Source organism: Scyliorhinus canicula, chromosome 6 (assembly GCF_902713615.1).
Source record: "Scyliorhinus canicula chromosome 6, sScyCan1.1, whole genome shotgun sequence".
NCBI classification, from domain to species: Eukaryota; Metazoa; Chordata; class Chondrichthyes; order Carcharhiniformes; family Scyliorhinidae; genus Scyliorhinus; species Scyliorhinus canicula.
In genome coordinates this window covers 115,663,350-115,684,545 of record NC_052151.1, presented here as the reverse complement: position 1 = coordinate 115,684,545, position 21,196 = coordinate 115,663,350, and the positions used below count along the sequence as shown (strand labels likewise).

Below are 21,196 nucleotides of genomic sequence, written 5' to 3'. Positions count from 1 at the left end.
GATATAAAAGCAAATTACTGCAAATGCTGGAATCCGAAACCAAAAGAGAAAATGCTGGAAAATCTCAGCAGGTCTGGCAGCCTCTGTAGGGAGAGAAAAGGGTTAACATTTCGAATCCTGATGACCCGTGTCAAATCTCAACATAAATCAGTCTATCTTGGCAGCTTTCTACATTTTAAGAAAATGGTTGTGACGCAGTGGTCAACTTGGTGTTATCATCGCCTGATGTGTCTCAGAAGTCCTTTTCCAGCATGTTAGTCTCTGACACATTTGCTGCAGAGGATAACAGTGGGGCTGAGAGGGAGCGCGATTCACTAGCCTCTGTTTTCCCTGGGCTCTCCTCTTGGCCAACTGGGTTTTTTGTTTCACCTCGACTCTTCGGATTCCCTTCCAAAAAGTCAGCCTCCAGAGGTCATGTGGTGAGCAGCTGGCTTCCGGTTATCACCCTCAATTTCCACTATCTTGCTTGCAGGTATCCATGTAGTAGAGGTAAGGGCACCGAGGAGGTAGTGACTTCATCGTACAGAAGATCTTTGGATATATGACAATCATCGATCTGATGAATGTGGTTGAACTAGTACAGACATTGCTGGTTTTACAATGACTGCATGCTGATCTTCTCTTCGTGATCTCGCTTTCCATGACCACATGATAGATAAGGTCAGTTATAATGGGATAACATTGGAATCCTGGGAGATGCACAGTGGGGTCAAAGAGTTATGTTCTGGCACTGACACTCTTGACATTTTCTTCTCTTTGCTGTCATCATATGCTGTCAGGTTATGGAGGGTGTCTACTAACATACCAAAACTGACAGAAAACCATTCAGTCTTGTTTGCCTAAGCTCCAAGCCAAAAGTGTACCAAGCCCTGATCTGAGAGCTGCTCTACACTGAAGATGAGGCAGTAACATTCTATACCAAGGGACACCTGGAGCGGTAAATGGACAAACTCTGTCATACCTGTTTGACTATCAACGTCAGGAAGACAAGTGGTGGGCATATGGAATTCACTGCCTAAGTGGGTGGTTGAGGTTGAAATGCTCAAATAAGCGGATCTGCACTTGAAGCTGCAAGGCTAGGGACTAGGTGCTGGTTGGCGTAGATGGCCTCTTTCTGCACCGTAATAGTTCTATGTTTCTATAGATTATGGTTCTGGATATTGCCATATCACATCTATCAGTGCTGACAATGTGACACTGGGAGTTGTTGATAGATGTGGGCTCCACAATTACCAGCAATTTGACACTTGATATTGAAATCAACCAGTTACGATCCCAGGTGATGTTATAACTGGGCAGGAAGATTTCAGAATGGAACCTTGGCTCAAAAGAATGTTTTTTTTACATATAAAACATTGTGAAACAGAACCATAGGACCATTAATTAGGTTTAACAACAAGAAAAATATAATTATTAAACATGAAAAAAAATTGTATGCCACAAGGCAGGTTAAGGCAGCACAAGTGACTAGCAGTGTGGCTTCACAGCGCCAGGATCCCAGGTTTGATTCCCCGCTGGGTTACTGTGCAGAGTCTGCACGCTCTCCCCGTATCTGCGTGGGTTTGCTCCGGGTGCTCTGGTTTCCTCCCACAGTCCAAAGACGCGCAGGTTTGATAGATTGGCCATGATAAATTGCCCTTCGTGACCAAAAAGGTTAGACAGGGTACTGGGTTACGGGTATAGGGTGGAAGTGAGGGCTTAAGTGGGTCGGTGCAGACTCGATGGGCCAAATGGCCTCCTTTTGCACTGTATGTTCGCTGTTCCATGTTCTAATATGCCTTTACTCCCCCCTTAGTTTAACAAACATACAGGTGTTAGGATCAATACTGATTACAAAGTGCATCTTAATCTACAATGGTCTCATTAATACAAAGTCCCTTTTATGCATACAAGATGGCCGTGGACAAACACACTCTCCACACTAAATCCTAAGAGAATGTTTGTGGATTTCTCCTCCGTATCCCCCCAGATGATTATCATGAGATTTTCCGAGCTCCATGCCAAAAACCATGCTTTAAAATCTTCTCTCATCAAAACGCTTTGCTTTCAAGGTTTGCATTCCAAAATCCAGCATAGGTTTTACATATGACCCTTTTAACCAATGATTATGCTCCATTTTTAACAATCAATCGGTGCAGGATTTTACAGCACCCCCTGTTAGGTTTCCTTTGTCTCAGCTACTTTTATACAAGCTCCGAAATCCAGACTCCAATTCCTATGGTTATTTTAACTCATTTCAGATATTTTTCTGGTGTCTCAGCCTTCTTCTCAGCTCTGTCTGTCTTTGCTGAACTGTGCTTTGTTCCAGTACCACTAACCGCAAACCTCTCAGAAACATTTCTCTAGTTTCCTTAACTAGCTGCTCTTCAGATACCATTATTCCAAGCTTTGGCTTTTCTTTAAGCAAAGCTGAGAGAGATGTTCCCTCTCTAACCGTCTAAACCAACTAATTCTCTCTCATTACCTATCTCCAACTGCAATCAAATTAGCTAAACTAAAACAAAAGCTTCTGTACCTTACAAGGCCCCAGTTGCTAAGCAACACCCACATGTTTATATCTTTTTATTTGTTTTTCGCAGTTGCCCTCTTTAAGCACAATAGAAACACAAATTGGAACTTAACCAACCCCCACACATACAAACACCTTTATCCAACACCTTTATCCAGCCTGAATACAAGTATACGTTTTACCCTTCCAGGCATAGAAACATTAAATTAAACCCACTTAAAACTATACCTTATTTAATACAAATCTAATAATGCACAACATGTGCAGGGCAGGAGAAAAGGCTCAGTTTCCACCTTTGCTGCTTAAGACATATTCTTGGAAGTACGTGCCCACCAACTCAGATGCTAATTCTACTGAATTTGAATAATTGCAATATAATAATTAGTTCGCTAAGTGTCACCGGCAAACAAGTTGGTCTGTTCCAGTGCTTTAAAAAAAAGTAATCTTTTAGCAGAAAATGTACTTATACTGGTAAGATTGTCATTCTTCAACTGTCATTTACAGTCCTATGGTTAAGTATTGCAAGCGATGTCAGAGTTGTGTTTTTATTCACAGGGGAAAAAAGGACAAGGATAAACAACCTTTAGGCAGCCTAAAGCTAATTCTGCTCATTCTTTTCATATGTATTCTTCTCTCGGAATAAGAGCAAAGGTAATTGCAGATATAGAGGTGGCTTCATACTCAATGAAGCAATCATGATGCTGAAATCATGGAAATTGGATTCATAGCACTGACCAAATTCAAATACGAGTCAGCAAAGTAAGGATGCAAATTGTATAGCAGAATAATGTGTACTAGGAATCTGTTCCACCCTACTCGTCACTCTGTAGATGCGGGTGCAATTGAGGTTAGATTAATTTACACCAATGTCTCAAAATAGTTAAACGGCCTTCCTTTAATCTGCAACTGAATTTGTCCCAGATTCTCTCTTGAAGTCAACATCTCCAATCCTTTAATCCCATTAGACAGATTTGGCAGAGTATTAGCTGTTCTCATTTCACCTCCTGACAACTTATCTCAGTGCCATTTATATCAACCATCAGACTTGGAATACATTTGGAAATGAGAAAAAAGACAAAGATTTAATGGAAAGATTATCAGATGTGAACAAACAAATATTACAAATGTGTTTTGCTGCAAATGGCAGCTAAATTTAGTATCATGCAATTCTTTGCTCAATTACTTTTAAATTGACAGCTTTGCACTTCACCTGACTATCACCGTCTTGTCATTTGACAAGGAGATCACTTTCCATTATTTTAAAATAAGATTTACTTCATATGTCATGCTGCAAAAAAATAAACGATGACCCTGTTAATATTTCAGCATATTACTTTTGAAACTTACAATTTTTTTCTTCGGACAAAGAAATGCATGGCATTCCAAAGTCTCATTTAGTTGACTCTGAGCAATATATGCAAAGACCTTGTCCTGAGTCTTGTCTGCAGTGCAATATGATATTCTGTTGAAAGAAAATAGCAATAAGCACATACATTACTCAGATTGATCTGAACATATTTTAACATGAACATATCTTTCATCATTACAGAAAGCTGGCAGCTTATTTTTTTGCACAAACGAACACAGAATCCAATTTAAAGGACTGTAAAATGGGGCATTATTTTCAAAGCAACATTTTGCCCTGTCCCAGCATTTCATTGACAAAAGCAGAAATAAAATTAAACAGAAATAAAATTGACCAGAAAATGCGTGACCAAGAAAAAGACCTGACCCCTCTATTTTTCCCCCTCAGATGCCCAGGAATATGAATATATTCAAATAAAGTGATCATGAGAGAAAGTTGGGTGTCACTTAACTTCCAGTTGCGTTTCCAAAACAGGTATTTGCAATGATTATACTATCCATTATGTGGGAGAGTATTTTCTTTTCATTTTGTTCACAGGAAGGGAGATATAATTGAGATATGGAGCAGGATACTACGTTTGGGAGACTATGTTCCCCCACCGGAGGAGAATTGCTGCTGATTGAAGCACAAATCTGGAAGTAAGTCAGTATCCCTCGCCGTCTGGCGAGATAGATGAGGGATGCCCCAGTAGGGGGGGTCACTTTAGTTATGGAATCTCTGTGGGAGGGGGATTCCTTTAGTCAGGGAATCTCTGTGGGGGGGGGGGGGGGGGGGGGGGGGGGGGGGGGGGGGGGGGGGGGGGGGGGGGGGGGGGGGGGGGGGGAGGGGGGGGGGGGATTTCCTTTAGTTAGGAAGCATCTGTGAAAATCTCCGTTGTTAGGGGGGTCACTACGTGTGCTTGTGTATGGGGGGTGGATGTGTCTCCCTATTTAGAGGGTCTTTGTGGGGGTGGTAGAAAGGAGTGTGCAGCTTGTGAGGAGGGGAGGGTGGCCCTCGGTGGATTTTGGGGACAACTCCATTGGGTTACCAACTCCCCCCCCCCCCCCCCCCCCCCCCCCCACAGAGATGAAGGCCCATCAAGATCTATTTGCACCCATTCGCATCCTTCCACTGGCGCGAACCCCGATCCCACCGTTAGCGGGGATCTGGAGCGTAGCAGCCGGTTCAGTGCCTGGCACGAACCTCGATTTCGGCCAGCTGCCCAATCCGCATTACCGGAGTTGTGTGGTGGAGAATCCAACATACGATATGTCAACACTAATTGCATTGTAATGCTGAAAAATCAGATTGATCATTCGTTTCCCAATGACTTTCATGGGTTATTCTAACTTCCTTGCTATGAAAGTTGAACTAGCTATCATAGGCTACCATGTAAGATGGTTCATCATTCTGATCATCAGTCCGGAGAAAAGGCCTTCATCATTCCATTGATTTTCAGGCTTTGAACTTTACATTATCATTTATTTTTGGTCACTTGAATGTTTCACAATTTTCTATGTCAATTTACCAATCATTTTCAATTAATTCTCTACAAGTAGTATTTTCAAAATCGATGAATCATTTGAATATAAAGCACAACTGCTTTGCTTCCACTTATTTGAAAGAACGCTATTTCAAGCTGTTATGAACTCCTGGGCTGGGATACTCCCCTACCCGGCGGGGCGGGGGGTCCCGGCGTGTTGGGAGTGGCGTGAACCACTCTGGTGTCGGACCTCCCCAAAGGTGCGGAGGCCAAGCCCTCACATTGAGGGGCTAGGCCTGCGCCGGAGTGGTTTGCACTCCGCCGGCTGGCGTGAACGGCCTTTGGCGCCACGCCAGCCGGGGCCGAAAGGACTTCGCCGGCCGGCGTAAATCCGCATATGCGCTGGAGCATCAGTGGCTGCTGACGTCATACTGGTGCATGCGCAGGGGAGGGGTTCTCTTCCACCTCCGCCATGGTGAAGGCCATGGTGGAGGCGGAAGAAAAAGAGTGCCCCCACAGCACAGGCCCGCCTGCCGATCGGTGGGCCCCAATCACGGGCCAGACCACCATGGGGACACCCCCCCCCCCTGCGCCCAGGACCCCGGAGCCCGCCTGCGCCACCAATCCCGCCGGTCAGGTAGGTGGTTTAATCCACGCCAGCGGGAAAGGCCCATCAGCGGCGGGATTATGGCCCATCGCGGGCCGGAGAATCGCCGCGGGGGGCCCGTCGACTGTCGAGAGGTCCCGCTGACCAACGCAGCGCGATTCCCACCCCCGCCGAATCTGGGGGGGGGGGGGGGGGCGCGGAGAATTTGGGACACGGCGGGGCAGGATTGACACCGGCCCCGGGCGATTCTCCGACCCCCTCGGAGAATCCCACCCCAGATATCCCAAAGTGCCTTTTAAACATTTCTGAAGTGTAGTTATTGTTGTAATGAAGGAAATGTGCCAGCCATTTACAAATAGCAAATTCCACAAAAGGCAATGAAATAAATGAACAGATTGTGTCTATTTTTAAGATGGCTGATGGCCAGGACTTGAGGACCTCCCGTACCTCTCTACAATAGTACCCTGGGATCCTTTAAATTCACCTAAGAAGGCAGGTGAGCCGGATTTTACGATCTTGTCCAAAATAAAGTATCTTTAACATTGAATTAAATAGCAGCACACTTCAGGATCAAATAGAATGGTGAAATTGGAGATACATGGCAGATACAATTTAATATGGATAAGTATGAAGTGGTGCACTTCAAAAGAAACGACATGGTGAAGCAGTATAATCTAAATTTAATTTGAAGGAAAATGGCACAACCTCCTGTGGTCTAGTGTACACGACCATAATGACCAGCGCCTTGGCAAGTGAGACCAGTGCAGAAAATCACAATCCATAACATCTGGTATTTTCACGTGCGGCACTTATGAAAGAGCCTACCTCTCAAGGATTTGACTCTTCAGCCATCAGCAAAGATTTGTCACATGAAGACATTCCCTTTGAAAGGGATTTGTTTGCTGTATGAAAATGGGAGGATGACTGACCTAGGACTATTTTGAAAGGGTGCAATTACATAGAGACCTGGAGGTACATATTTGAAAGTGCTAGGGCAAGTTCCGAAGGCAGTCATACTTGGCATTATAAATAGAGGTACTGAACACAACTCCAGAAGTCAAGCTGCATATTTACAAATTCCTGGTTAGGTCTCAGCGTGATTATTGCATACAAGGGCATCACACTTTAGGAATGTTGTCAAGGTACTGATGGTTTGCCAATATGATACCAGGAATGAGATATTTCAGTTATGTGGACATTGGAGAAACTGCAATTATTTTCCTTAGAACATATATGGTTTAAGGAAGATAGAATAGACATTCATAATGGAGGGGTTTTGATAGAGCAAATAGTGAGAAATTACCATAGATCGCAGCGCGTTAGTTGACTTCTGACGCCTCAAAAAAAATCTTCCAAAAATGAGGATCTACATATATGCCGAGTATAACAAACGTGAATTGCCAGTGTTGATGCAGGTGATCACCATTTTGAAATGTAAACAAAACACTGGTAATTCAAATTAAATCCACATGGCACGTTTTATTGGATAAATTAATTCTCTACCTTTAATCACAATAAAACGTTATGTAACAGTTAATTTTACTGCCTTCGGCATTTGATACAAAGAGTTCATTGAATCAATTCAGACTCACTTTGACTATGGCATCGTCAAAAGGATCCCACTCTGGAATTGATTTGGCAACCCTGCTTTTCCCCACTACCGAATGAATAATTGCTGGAAACTTGGAATTTTGGCATCACAGCCTTTTGGTAGTCTCTTGAGATTTCTTCATCTTTTGCCACAACGAGACATTTATTTTTGTTCCGTAAAGTGGCAACACCAATAAGCTGTTGCTTGGAAATCTTTGCTGGACTCGAGGTTTGGTTTGGCCCACTTAAGTGCATATATGCATGTTGCATTTCTGGTGATGGTGTAACCATTCGGATGATTTGCAAGAACCCATTCCAATACAGGATTCACAAGATCAGGCCAGTGGCCAATTCCTGTCTCATGGCACATTTGGTTTTGTGCACCTTTTTCTTCCAGTCTCACATCAGCTTTTCAGCAGCATTGAATTCCCTCGCAGCAGCATAATGATGTAACGAGTTTGCAAATGTTATGATTTTTAGCCAAAAGCCAGCTTCATGCTTCATTCTAATTGCTGGGAAACCCATTTTTGTTTGTGGTTCTCCATGCACGACATGGTCTTGTGTGTGTGGGTGGTCTTAAACTCCCGCACAGCTTCTCAGCAACATAGCCCATATATCACTTGCTGGATTCCATATGCCAACTTAGACAGGTAAAACATGCATTTGAGATGAAAAATTGAGGCCCAATGTGAGTGCAGCATTTCTTAGTAGAGTAAACGCTGAGTAGAGACCTGACCTGATTTTTGGTGCCGAAGAAAATTGGGTATTCTTATACACTGCAATGTACATGAGTTTCTTTGATAATAGTGACAAAAAACAGAACAGGAAATTAAAATAACTGGCAAAAAGAATGAGAGGGAAAAAGGGGAGACATTTATATACATAAACCACTATTAAGATCTGAAATGTATTACTGAAAAGGGTGGTGTGATCAGATTCTGTTAAAGGCAATTACACATTTGCAGGGTAAAGGCTGGGGTTTAGGACTAAACTGGCCAGGTCTCTTAAACAGTCAGCATGGGCATGCAAGACCATGCAAGGTCTTTGTTCTCTAGGGTTATAGAATTCTATTCAATGTCAACATCTATTTAAAAAATTACATTGCAAAAAACAATCTGATGAGGTAGAGAATTCCAATTACTCTCAACCTCCTAATTGAAGCAGTTTCTCTTCTTCTCATCCCTAAATAGTCAATCCCTTATCCGGAGTCTATCACCCAAGATGTAGTCTCTCTAGCCAAGGGACAAAACCTCACAGCATAGATCTTGTTTAGCCCACAAAGAATTCTGCACATTTCAATTCGATCACCTCTCACTCCTTTAAACTCTATGGAACATAAGCCCTCAATCTATCCTCGGTTATCCTGAGTCTATATTGTGGAACTGTCATTGCACCCAATTGAAAGGAGTATATATATCTTTCCTTAACATAAATTTGTATTACCAATTGAAATGATATTTTGCAAAGAAAACAATTAGCCCACAGAAGTGAACGTGGCTGAATATTCACTGGACTTTTCTTGATCTCCCATTTCATCTTTAGCAGAATATTGATGAAAAGCCTGGAAAAATAGGCGATGAGAATGAATCCTTATGCACCATGGGATAATATAATTAGAATATTCAGAAATCTTTCCCAATAACTGTTGGCAAAAAGCTGACATGGTAGTTTGTGGGCACAACTGGCATTTTATTACTCATCCCAAATTTCTGCTGAGAGGATGAGTGTGAGTCACCTTCTTGAACTGCTGCAGTCCATGTGGTGAAGGTACAGCCATGTGTTGTTAGCGAGCGAGTTCCAGAGTTTTGACCCAGTGAAGGAACAGCAATACGTTTCCAAACCAGGATGATACATGACTTGGATAGGACCTTGTTGAAGGTGTTATTTCTATTTCTATTTCCCATGTCCTTCCGTGTGGTAGAAATTGCACATTTTGCAAGAATCTGTCAAAGAAATCTTACAGAGTTGCTCGATGATGCACAGTCCAGCAGTGGGAGGAAGTGAAAAATTTAATAACTTACAGAATACTGCATGGCCTGGATCGAGTGGGCGTGGAGAGGATGTTTCCACTTGTAGGAAAAACTAGAACCAGAGAACACCATCTCAAACTAAAAGGACGATCCTTTAAAACACAGATGAGGAGGAATTTCTTCAGCCAGAGCAGGGTGAATCTGTGGAACACTTTGTCTCAAAAGGATGCGAAAGCCAAATCACACGGTCTTTAAGACAGGGATAGATAAGTTCTTTATTAATAAGGGAATCAGGAGAATGGGGATGAGAAAGATATCAGCCATGTTTGAATGGTGGAGCAGACCCGATGGGCCAAGTGGCCTAATTCTGCTCCTATGTCTTATGGTAGACAAGAGTGTTGATCAACCTCCTTGGAGAGCAACAAGATTATCGAGTGTTGTTGGAGCTGAACTCATCCAGAGAAGGGGGAAGTATTCCATCATAATAATATAATAATCATTATTAGTGTCATAAGTGGGCTTACATTAACACTGCAATGAAGTTGCTGTGAAAATCCCCTAGTTGCCACATTCCGGCGCCAGTTTGGTACACAGAGGGAGAATTCAGAATGTACAATTCACCTAACAGCACGTCTTTCAGGGCTAGTGGGAGAAAACCGGAGCACCCAGAGGAAACCCAAGCAGACACCAGGGGAACATACAGACTCCGCACAGTGACCCAAGCTGGGAATCGAACCTGGGACCCTGGTGCTGTTAAGCCATAGTGCTAACCACTATGCTACCATGCTGTCCACACTCTTGACTTATGTCTTGTATATGATGGACAAGCTTTGGGAGTTACTTGCCACAGGATTCTCAGCCTCTGACTTGCTCTTGCAGCCACAGCATTTATAAAGTTGGTCAAGTAAAAGTTCTAGTCATGGTAAACTCCAGAATTTTTTTTTAATATTTCTTTATTCTCCTCCTTTTTCACATTTTCTCCCAAATTTACACCCACCAACAATAAACAATCAGTAACAAATATGTAAATTCCCATATCAATAACACCAATCCCATCCTCCCACCAAACCCAAAACATTCGCCCACATGTTCACATAAACAAATGACAAAAAGGAATCAGGAATCACCCATAGCCACCATTAACACCCATCGCCCCCCCCCCCCCCACCCCCCAACTAATGTTCGATGTTATCCAGTCCTTGAAAGTGCATAATAAATAATGCCCATGAATTGTAGAACCCCTACGAGCTTCCCCTCAGTTTAAACTGAACCTTCTCAAGAGTCAAGTATTCCAACAGATCCCCCAGCCACGCCAGGGCACAGGGTGGAGAGGCTGCTCTCCAACCTATCAGGATCCGCCTTCGGGCGATCAACGAAGCCAAGGCTATAACATCTGCCTCCGCACCAGTTTCCAATGATGGCTGTTTCGACACCCCGAACATGGTCTCCCGGGGCCCAGGTCCTGTGTCACTTGCACCACTAGAAAGTACCCCAAAAACCTCCTTCCCGTAATCTTGTAGCTTTGGACAGGACCAAAACATATGCAAGTGGTTAGCCCCCCCCCCCCCCCCCCCCCCCCCCCCCCGCCCGCAACGTTCACACACACCTTCTACTCCTTCAAAGAATCAGCTCATCCTCACCCTCGTGAGGTGTGCTCTGTATACCACCTTCAGCTGTATCAGCCCCAACCTTGCGCACGAGATGGAGGCATTCATCTCTGGTACACCTCACACCAGAACCCCTCCTCCACATCCTCTCCCAACTCTTCTTCCCACTTTGCTTTGATCCCTTCCAGTGGTGCCTTCTCCTTTTCCAAAATAGCTCCGTAAACCGCTGACACTACCCTCTTCTCCAGACCCCTGTCGTCAGCACCTCCTCCAATAATGTAGAGGCCGGCTCCTCCAGGACATTTATCTCTCCTTTCTGGCAAAATCTCAAATCTGCATGTATCTAAACATTTCCCCCTGCTCCAGCCCATACTTCACTTCCAGCTTCCTCAAACCTGCAAACCGACCCGGAGAAACAAATATTTCAGTGTCTTAATCCCGTTCTCCCATTTCCAAAAATTCCCATCCCACCTCCCTGGCTCAAATCTGTGGTTCCCCCGAATCAGCATTTCCCTTGACCCTGCCCCCACCCCGAAGTGTTGGTGAAACTGCCTCCAAACTCTCAATGAAGCTATTATTACCGGACTCCCTGAGTATTTCCCAGAGGCCATCAGGAGCGGCGCTGTTGCTAGTGCTTTCAATCCTGCACAAACTCTCCTCCATGCTGACCCATTGGAAATCAACCCCTCTTACCCAGGTCCACACCTTCTCCACATTCACCGCCCAGTAGTAATACATCAGGTTCGGAAGACCCAAACCCCCTGCCTGCCTTCCCCCTCTGTAGCAGCACCTTTCTAACTCTGGCCACCTTCCCTCCCCATATGAATGACGTAATCCTTCCCTCAAATCTCTCTGAAAAAAGCCTTTGGCAGGAAAATCGGCAGGCATTGAAAAATAAACAGAAATCGTGGCAACACATTCATTTTAACCGCCTGTACCCGACCCGCCAGTGACAGAGGTAGACCATCCCACCTTGCCAGATCAGCTATCCCTGCCCTATGGAATGGCAGCCCCCCCACCTCTGCCCCCACACCCGGCTGAGATACCACAAAATACTCACTCTTTGTATAGATTCAGCTTGTACTCCGAGAAAGACCCAAATACTCGAAGCAGCTCTAATACTCCCCCTATCAACACACTCGGTTCCGACACGTATAACAGCAGGTCATCGGCATACAAGGACACCCTATGCTCTATTCGCAGCCCCCCCCACCCCGTACTATTCCTTTCCATACCCCCGAACTTCTTAATGCGATGGCCAACAGCTCAATTGCAAGTGCAAACAGCAAGGGGGACATAGGACATCCCTGTCTAGTCCCACGGTGGAGAAAATAGTATCTCGAGCTGATGTTGTTTGTGCAGACACTCGCCCTCAGCTCCTGATATAGTAGCTTTATCGAATTCACAAATCTTGGTCCAATCCCAAACTGCTCCAGCACTGCCAGTAAGTACCCCCATTCTACCCGGTCAAACGCCTTCTAAGCATCCAATGCTACAACCACCTGTTTCCTCCCCTCTGCCAGTGCTATAACGACGTTCAATACCCTTCTAACATTTGAAAAGAGCTGCTTCCCTCTCACGAACCTCATCTGATCCTCACCTATCACCTTCGGGAGGCACTCCTCCGGCCTACCCGCCAGTACCTTCGCCAATACTTTTGCGTCCACATTCAGAAGTGATATGGGCCTTTCCGACCCACACTCCATCGGATTCTTATTTTTTTTAGCAACAGGGAAATCGATGTCTGCCCCAAGATTTGTGGCAACACTCTCTTCCCTATCGCCTCTTCAAACATCCCCACCATCAGGGTGGCCAGCTTATCCTCGAAGAAACCCATCCGGCACTGCCACCTTCCCCGACTGCATCCTCCCAATCACATCCTTTATCTCCTGCTCCACTATCACTCTTTCTAAAGTAGCCCTGTCCCTCTCCCCTAAACCTCGGGTACTCCAACCCATCCAGAAATTCCTGCATCTCACGGTCACCCCCGTGTGGCTCTGCCCTGTACAACCTCTCATAAAATTCCTCAAAAACCTTGTTAATCAGATCAGGCACCACCACCAACTTCCCTGCCCTATCCCTCACCTGCACAATTTCCCTTGCCGCTGCTTCCCTCCGGAGCTGACCTGCTAACAGATGCCCCGTCTTAACTCCATATTCGTAAACTGCACCTCTTGATCATCTCAGTTGGCGCACCGCCTTCCTGGTGGACAGTCGGTTGAAGCTCGCCTGTAGTTCCTTCCTCTTTTCCAGCTTCGCTGGGTCCCCATCTTCTACATAACTCCTATCTACCTCCAACATCTAATCTATTACCCTCTGCCGCTCCAATCTCTTCTCTTTGTCCACCCTGGCCTTAAATAAAATTACCTCCCCCCTCACCACCGCCTTTAGAGCCTCCCAGACAACTGCCTCCAACACCTCACCCGTACAGTTGAAACCTACATATTCCTTAGTTACCTTTTCAATTTTGTCACAAAATACTTGGTCCCCCAAAAGTCCCACATCTAATTTCCACCTGGCCTCTGCGCTACCTCCTTCTCCAGTACCATATCCACCCAATGCGGAGCATGATCTGACACTGAAATTGCCGAGTATTTCGACCCCTTAACCCCAGCCAGCAAAGTCCTCCCCACCACGAAAAAGTCGATCCGCGAATATACCTTATGGACTGCTGAGAAAAACGAGTACTCCCGCTCCCTCGGGAATGCAGAAACCTCCAAGGGTCCACCCCTCCCATTTCCACCATTAGCCCAGCCAACGCCTTTGCCCCCCCCCCCACCACTGATGGGACCAGTGAGTGCGGCCGTGACCTGTCCAACCTTGGCTTCTGCAACAAGTTCCAGTCCCCCCCCCCACCATCAGTTTGTGTGTGTCCAAGTCGGGGATGGCCCCAAACACCTTCTTTACGAATCCCACATCGTCCCAACTGTGGCCATATACACTTAGCAGCGCCACTAACCTCCCCTCAAACGCCCCTGTCACACAATCAAATATCTACCCCCCTGATCTGCCACCAACCTCTCCATCTGGAAGCGTACTCTTTCGCTGACCATTACCGCTACCCCTCGAGCCTGTCAGTCAAGTCCAGAGTGAAACACTTGACTCACCCAGCCCTTTTGCAGTCTCACCTGGTCCTTCACCCTCAAGTGAGTCTCCTGCAGCATTGCTACATTGGCTTTCAAACTTTTAAGATGTGCAAACACCCCTGACCTCTTGACCGGACCTCCTAACCACCTCACATTCCATGTGACTATCCTAACTGGGGTTCTCTCACCCCCCACCCTTCTTATACACCATCATCATACCACCAGGTCCTGCCCCAGAAGCCTGACCCACCCCTATCCATTAACATCGAACCCCCCCCTTACATTTCCTCTCAAAAAAACATCTCCCAGCATCAATATCACCCCCCCCCCCCCACCCCTCGGTTGCCTCGTAGGCCCATCGAAACCTGCTAACCAGGCTTCAATGTCCGCAGCCCTCCTCTCACCTCACCTCCGTTCACTAGCCGACTTTAGTTACCTAGCGCAGGTGGCTCCCCCCGCCAAGGTATACCGTCCCCTCCTACCCAGTCCCAGTGAAAGAAAAAACAGAAACACCAATCCAACCTGTACGATTCACTAAACTAAGATATAACCGTCACAACACAAAATGCCAATCAACCCAACCAATAACTTGAACTCTGTAACAATGTGAAGAGAAGTAAATTACAATACACGTCAGTGAAAAGAAAGTTATAGCATTTATACATTTTCCAGCTCCCCAATCACAGTCCACAGTCTCTCATCCAGCTCCGCTCCTCACGTCTGTCCCAAGCCTTCTGCCCTCACAAAACGCCTCAGCCACCTCCGCTGTCTCAAAATAAAAATCTTTGGCACCATACGTCACCCTCAGCTTCGCCGGGTACACCATACCAAATCGCACCCCCTTTTTGTACAGTGCCGCCTTCACTCGCGCGAACGCCGCTCGTCTTTTTGCCAATTCCACCGTCAAGTCCTGGTAGATCCGAACTGCAGTACCGTCCCACTGCACCTCGCGCTTCGCCCAGCTTAATACCTTCTCCTTCATGCAGTACTGATGGAAGCAGATGATTACTGCTCTTGGCGGCTCATTCAATTTGGGCTTCGGCCTTAACGACCGATGAGCTTGGTCCAGCTCGTACTGAGAGGGGTTCTCACCCTCCCCCATCAGCTCCGCCAATTTCTTAGCAAAGTACTCTGTTGGCCTTGGACCCTCTATCCCTTCGGGCAGGCCCACAATTCTTAGATTGTGCCGCCTCGAACGGTTCTCCAAGTCCTCAAGCTTTGCTCGGAGCCCTCTGTTGACCTCCACAGCTCGTCCCCCATCGAGGTGAGCTGGTCGCTGTGCTGCGACGCGACCTCCTCCACTTCCTTCATCTTAACGCTCTTCATCTTATCGCCCAGCTCTCTCTCCTCGGCCGATGTCTTTGCCACAGCTACATCTCACCGGGGCGATTGCCTCCTCCACCAATGACTTCAGTGTGACCACCACCTCCTTCCTCAAAGCCTCCATGTGCCTCGCAAACTGCTTTTCTAGCTCCACCGCCATCACCTCGGTCATCTTCTCCAATGTAAGTAGTGCGGCCCCACCATGCGGTCCGGCCTCCGTCACCTTGTCAGCACTTTTGCTCAGCTTCTCATTCAACGGCGAGCCCGCGTTACCTCCCTTCCTCGATGCTGCTTTTCACATCCTTTACCGGCTTATTAGTTTACCTTTTTCTCACTCTTCCTTCCTTCTTCAACCTCAAATATCTTTAAAACTTCTTTCTCTTCTTTTTTTTGTATACCTCCAGAACTTCCCTGGGACCGGGCCTCAGTCTTCTTACCACATTCTAGATGGGAGCCATCTGATGTGGGACATCTCACTTACATCGCCTGCAGCCTCCGCTTGGCACCGACCCCGCTGCTTCCTTCAAGTTTTCCAAGAGGGCAGCACGGTGGCCTAGTGGTTAGCACAACCGCCTCACGGCGCTGAGGTCCCAGGTTTGATCCCGGCTCTGGGTCACTGTCCGTGTGGAGTTTGCACATTCTCCCCTTGTCTGAGTGGGTTTCGCCCCCACAACCCAAAGATGTGCAGAGTAGGTGGATTGGCCACGCTAAATTGCCCCTTAATTGGAAAAAATAATTGGCTAATCTAAATTTATAAAAAAAAAGTTTTCCAAGAGAAAAAACAGAAAAAAAATGTCTCCTTTCCTTTCTGTGCTCGCTGAGCCCTTCAGCTCTCAGGATGCTCCTTGGGGAAACAAGCCACGATCCCAGCTCCGCCTCCACATGCAGCCGCCCCGCTGAACCCACTGGGGCCAGTCTCTCCCCTCCCGCCCTTTCAGCCCTCCAGCTCTGTCAAACGGAGCTTTGATGTTATCACAGGGTGAGGGAGGCAGGGCCAACACCGGAGAAGTTTTTTTCTCCCAAAAAATGTGCGGGAAACCCCCCGAAAGAGAGCGCGATATTGCGGACTGGCGGGAGCTTCTTCCGAACGTGGCCGCCCCGCTCGCAGACGTCACCGGAAGTCCCAACTCCAGGATGTTGATAGATGATAATATTGCTGATTATCGTGGGGAGATGGTCTCTTTTTGGAGAAGGCCATTACCTGGCACTCTTAATCTTAATATTACTTTCCACTTCTCAGACCTGGGATGATTAGTGAGCAGGCCTTGTTGAAGGCAGATGTGGATCGCTTCAGTATCTGAGGAACTGGAACTAAGTACTATAATTGTCGGAGAACATCCTTCTTATGACCTTGTGTTATCATTGCATTACTAGAATGTGCTACTGTACAAATTGATATGGAGCAGAGAGATTCAATTCACCTAAAAGCAAGGTTAGCTTAGGAGAGTTTTTGAGGCTACTGCATCCATTAGGTTACCTAAGAAAGATCTGAATTTATCACACTTTCTTTTAACTGTGTTTCTTGTGCAAGTTTGTTTTTATATTCAAGAACTGTCTACATTCCAGCAGTAACACTTTGCAATGTCACAAATTCATCACTGGTGGTTACCTCCAGCAAGTTACATACACATCAACTAGAAAAAAAAAGATATTTCAGAAACAAGAGAGAGTCAGCACAAAAATCTAAGTATTTCACCATAAACCACCCTTCCATCACAAAATAAAACACAAATACCCTCAAAAAATGTCGGGCTTGCTGGGGGGTGGTTGCCCAGACTAGGGCCAGTAGCGGGGAAATGACTTGGTGCCACGTCCGTGGATTTGGTGTCACCCTCAAGATCAAGGTAGCCTGGCTCAAACTTCCATTGCTTCAGTCTGTCTTTTAAACACACCCCTTTGTGCTACTTACAGGCACCTAGCTGTTCACTCTGCTGAATGCTGGTGTCCTTTAAAAAGCTCAGAAGGCTTCTGATCACCCAGGCTGCCTTTCTGGACGTCCTCATACTCTAGCTGTATCATCAAGGGGACGGGTGTGACCAAGCTTCATCAAGGGCCCACACAGGTGCTGGCACTCCTCAGTAGCGCTGCCCCATTATAGAGGGAGCAAGGGATCAGTGGAGCTCACCCGACCAGAGGACACCTGCACCAAGGCCTTTGCAGCCCTCCCTCGTTCTCTGCCCATCTCAAGGCTCACCAGTGGCTCCCACCCCTCTGGATCATCAGCTGTCTCCTTCTGGTGAGGCTGGCTTCACTGACTGCCTCTGTTACCACCTCACAGGTGTTGTTCAGGAGAGCAGGCTCGAGTCTGCAGCCCAGGCTGGGAAGAGGATATTCCTCCTGTCCTCACTGTCATGGATCTGTGGGTCTACTTCGGGCTCCCAACCTCGAGGGGCAGGTCTTCTCTGAGCCAGCATGGTGGCTGCAGTGAGTTTGTAGTAAGTGGAGAGCTTAAAAACAGCTCCTGCTGCCAGGCTCTTTGGTGCTAACTCCTGCCCCAACAGTACAACACTTGCTGGGGCTGGGAATTGCTCTAAATTCACACCGGCAGAGTGCTGGCCCATGCGCATGTCCTGACTCACATAGCGACCCCAATGGGAATGCAAGTCGCATTCTATTCAGTCGTGGTGGCAATACCAGAATTCTCTGTTCCCGCCAGTAGTGCAACTCTGCCCATGGGTTTCCTGTGTGGGGTGGCTTCAGGAAATCCCATTTGCAAGCGGTGGAAAGAGAGAACCTTGCCGCCAGCGAACGACATGCTGCTAAGAAACACCTGGCTGGGGGACTGGAGAATCCAGCCCGTGGTCTCCCAGGCGGAGCTCAGTCTCCAAAATATTACTGAGAAAGCAGAGGGGTCACCCTAAGGAAATGGCAGTGGTTCTCTGCAGCATGAACCTGCCGTCCTCTCTCAGGATTCGAGCATTCTTCTCCCACCACTGCCACTCTGCCAGTGCCCTTACTGTTTCCTTTCACCCAGCCAGATTGCTGCTGCCGCGGTCAAGAAGCTGACGTCCAAAGCCATGCTTTCGAGAATCAGAGGCGGTTCAGGGCTGTTCTGCAAAGTCATCTGCAGTTGCCTCCACTGAAGGTCAGGAGCCTTCCAGCAGCCATGCTGCAGTCACTGGGGTAGCAGAACGTAGGAGTATTAAGAGATGCAAAGGCACAAGGAAGACAAGCATAGCGACAAAGCAAATGCTTTTTTGATCAGTTATTGTGTGACGGTCAAGAGCAGGACTGGTGCCGAGTAGAATATTGTAGTTGTGTTTACTGGTAGTGCAGTTAAATGAGTAGATCATAGTAAACTGATCAGGAAGGGTCGGTGTTGATTGTCTCTTCTCTCCCTCTTCTTCACACTCCTCCAGCTGACTGCCATATACAATGGTGGCAAGGGTTGTGCCCTCATGATGTGGCCACACCACTTTTGGTGTAAGCATGGGTTGCACATCAGTGTCCTATAACATGTCAAATGATAGGTTTCTGTTGGAGCCATCCTCTGGATTATCTTGGTAGCCAGATGCAGATAGCAGTGGACTGTAAGCAGAATGAAAACATCATGACTGCTGCGAGGATACCAGGCAGTGACCTGCATAATGTTGTGTGTTTGTGCTCACACACCAGCTGGACATTGAGGAAGTGGATTTCCTTCAGTTACAATACATTTAAGAACTGATAATGCACTGCCCACATCACAACATGCCTTCAGTCTCTGGCATCCTGCAAGTTGGAGAAGCCTGCAACCTTCACAAAGTCCCTGTTTATTTCTTCTGGCAAAAAAAAAAGTGAATTGGACTGCAGATCCTCAGTGACCTCGTTTAGGTAACAGTAAACAGCAAACTGCAACATGTCACAAACATCGCCAGCTCCAGCCTGGGAAGGGGCGGGCTCATCAACGTTCATCACCACAGTTACCCCTCGTTCAGTTCCAAAGCTGCAGTTCTGGCTGCAGCTGGTGACAGTCTGATATACTACTCCTCACGGAGGTTCAGTTAGGGGAATTGCTCCCTGAACACCCAGTGTGTAGATGGGCTCCTGCTGAGAACCCTTCTGCCCCTCCAGCAGCTTGTTCTGCTTTGTGTCTCAGGTTACTCCACCAGTCATGTTGTCGCCGAGGAGGAATGCATACCGCAACACCCATGTCTGTGTGAAAGTCGTTTGTACAAAAGCCTTCAAATCGGCACGGTAGCACAGTGGTTAGCACTGTGGCTTCACAGCCAGGTTCGATTCCCGGCTTGGGTCACTGTCTGTGTGGAGTCTGCACTTTCTCCCTGTGTCTCCATGGGTTTCCTCCAGGTGCTCCGGTTTCCTCCCACAAGTTCCGAAAGATGTGCTGTTAGGTGAATTGGACATTCTGAATTCTCCCTTTGTGTACTCGGACAGGCGCTGGGATGTGGCGACGATGGGGCTTTTCACAGTAACTTCATTACAGTGTTAGTGTTAATGCAAGACTACTTGTGACAATAAAGACCATTATCAGTGTTAAGCCCTTTAGCAAGTACCACACTCCATGTTGACTTTTCCAAAGAATTCTGAAAACCAATTCACAGCAGCCAATAGAAATCAATCAATTAACACCTCCTAGTGATCCCGTTAAATAGCACTAGTGAGTGGTCATTCCGCTGCTGGAATGCAAGTTAAAGAGATAGAATCAGCTAGAGTTTTGAGCTCCAGAATGGCAGTGCTGCCATCAAATCGGCAATACATGCTGATTGATAATCACAATCTGGACATCCTACCCATGGATGATCCCTGCAGAATGCCCTTATCAAAATGGCACCCAGCATGTCTTGAATCCAAAGTGCATGCATGCATGCGAAGGTTGCAGTTTTCCAGCAAAAATGACATTAAGAGTGCTGGAAAGCAGGCATGACGAGCAAATTTGTGCATCCAGTAACTTTTTCCCCAGTGAAAATGCTCAAACTTTGTGTGGTAATAGTCAACATCATGCTATGGGTTAGCTTTGGCAGAATATTCTATTTGAACATGACAGACTGAAATGGCATAAAATGAATTCTTCACCATGTCAACTTCCACAAAACTGTGGGTCAGACCTCTGACAATCTTAGTGCATCAATTTACATCCCTTGTCACCAGATATATGGGATGAACACATTGTTTTCATGTGAAACTTTCTTCACTACTGTGACTGTTTTCATGTGAAACTTTCTTCACTACTGTGACTGTTTCTTTCTAGTTTGATTATATTACTTTTATAATGTTAACACATGCCTTAATTGAACTCTATCTTTCAATTGCAATAAATATATTTTGAAAGTCTTGTGCATAAATGAACTTCTTATTCTGTTGCCCTGAATTGCTCCACCCTGGTCATTATTTTAAGACCATGGGCACAATTCTCTGGAAAGATTTCCAAGTATGGTAGCAAGCGGAAATTGCTGCGAACTTCCCGGCGCTCGGCCCAGCGAGGCCAGCAACGCAATTCAACGTTAATCAGTCCACTTAACGAGGCCTCATGGGCGTCTCGTCGCAAATGAAGGCTCGTCAGCTGATTCACCAGGACCACATTCGCCAGATCCCCATTAACAAGGCCAAGCTGCACTTGCTCAGCCAACCCCAGCCAGCTCGCAGCAATGGTGCCGAGGAGGCCTGCCCCAAGATTTGGGATGCTGACCTGGGGAGGCTCCTGGACGTGGTGGAGGCCAGGAGGGATGTCCTGTTCCC

The 21,196-nt window shown here is 46.6% G+C and overlaps 1 protein-coding gene across 3 annotated transcripts in view; it reads right to left on the bottom strand.

Moving 5' to 3' along the window:
• The window catches only part of si:dkey-71h2.2 (low density lipoprotein receptor adapter protein 1-B), a 118,662-nt gene that overhangs the window by 33,367 nt on the left and 64,099 nt on the right, over positions 1-21,196 (bottom strand). For all 3 annotated transcript variants that reach the window (XM_038799946.1, XM_038799945.1, XM_038799947.1), the window contains exon 4: positions 3,857-3,971. In XM_038799946.1, the coding sequence (XP_038655874.1) occupies positions 3,857-3,971 (115 nt within the window). The remainder of the gene's footprint in view (positions 1-3,856; positions 3,972-21,196) is intronic.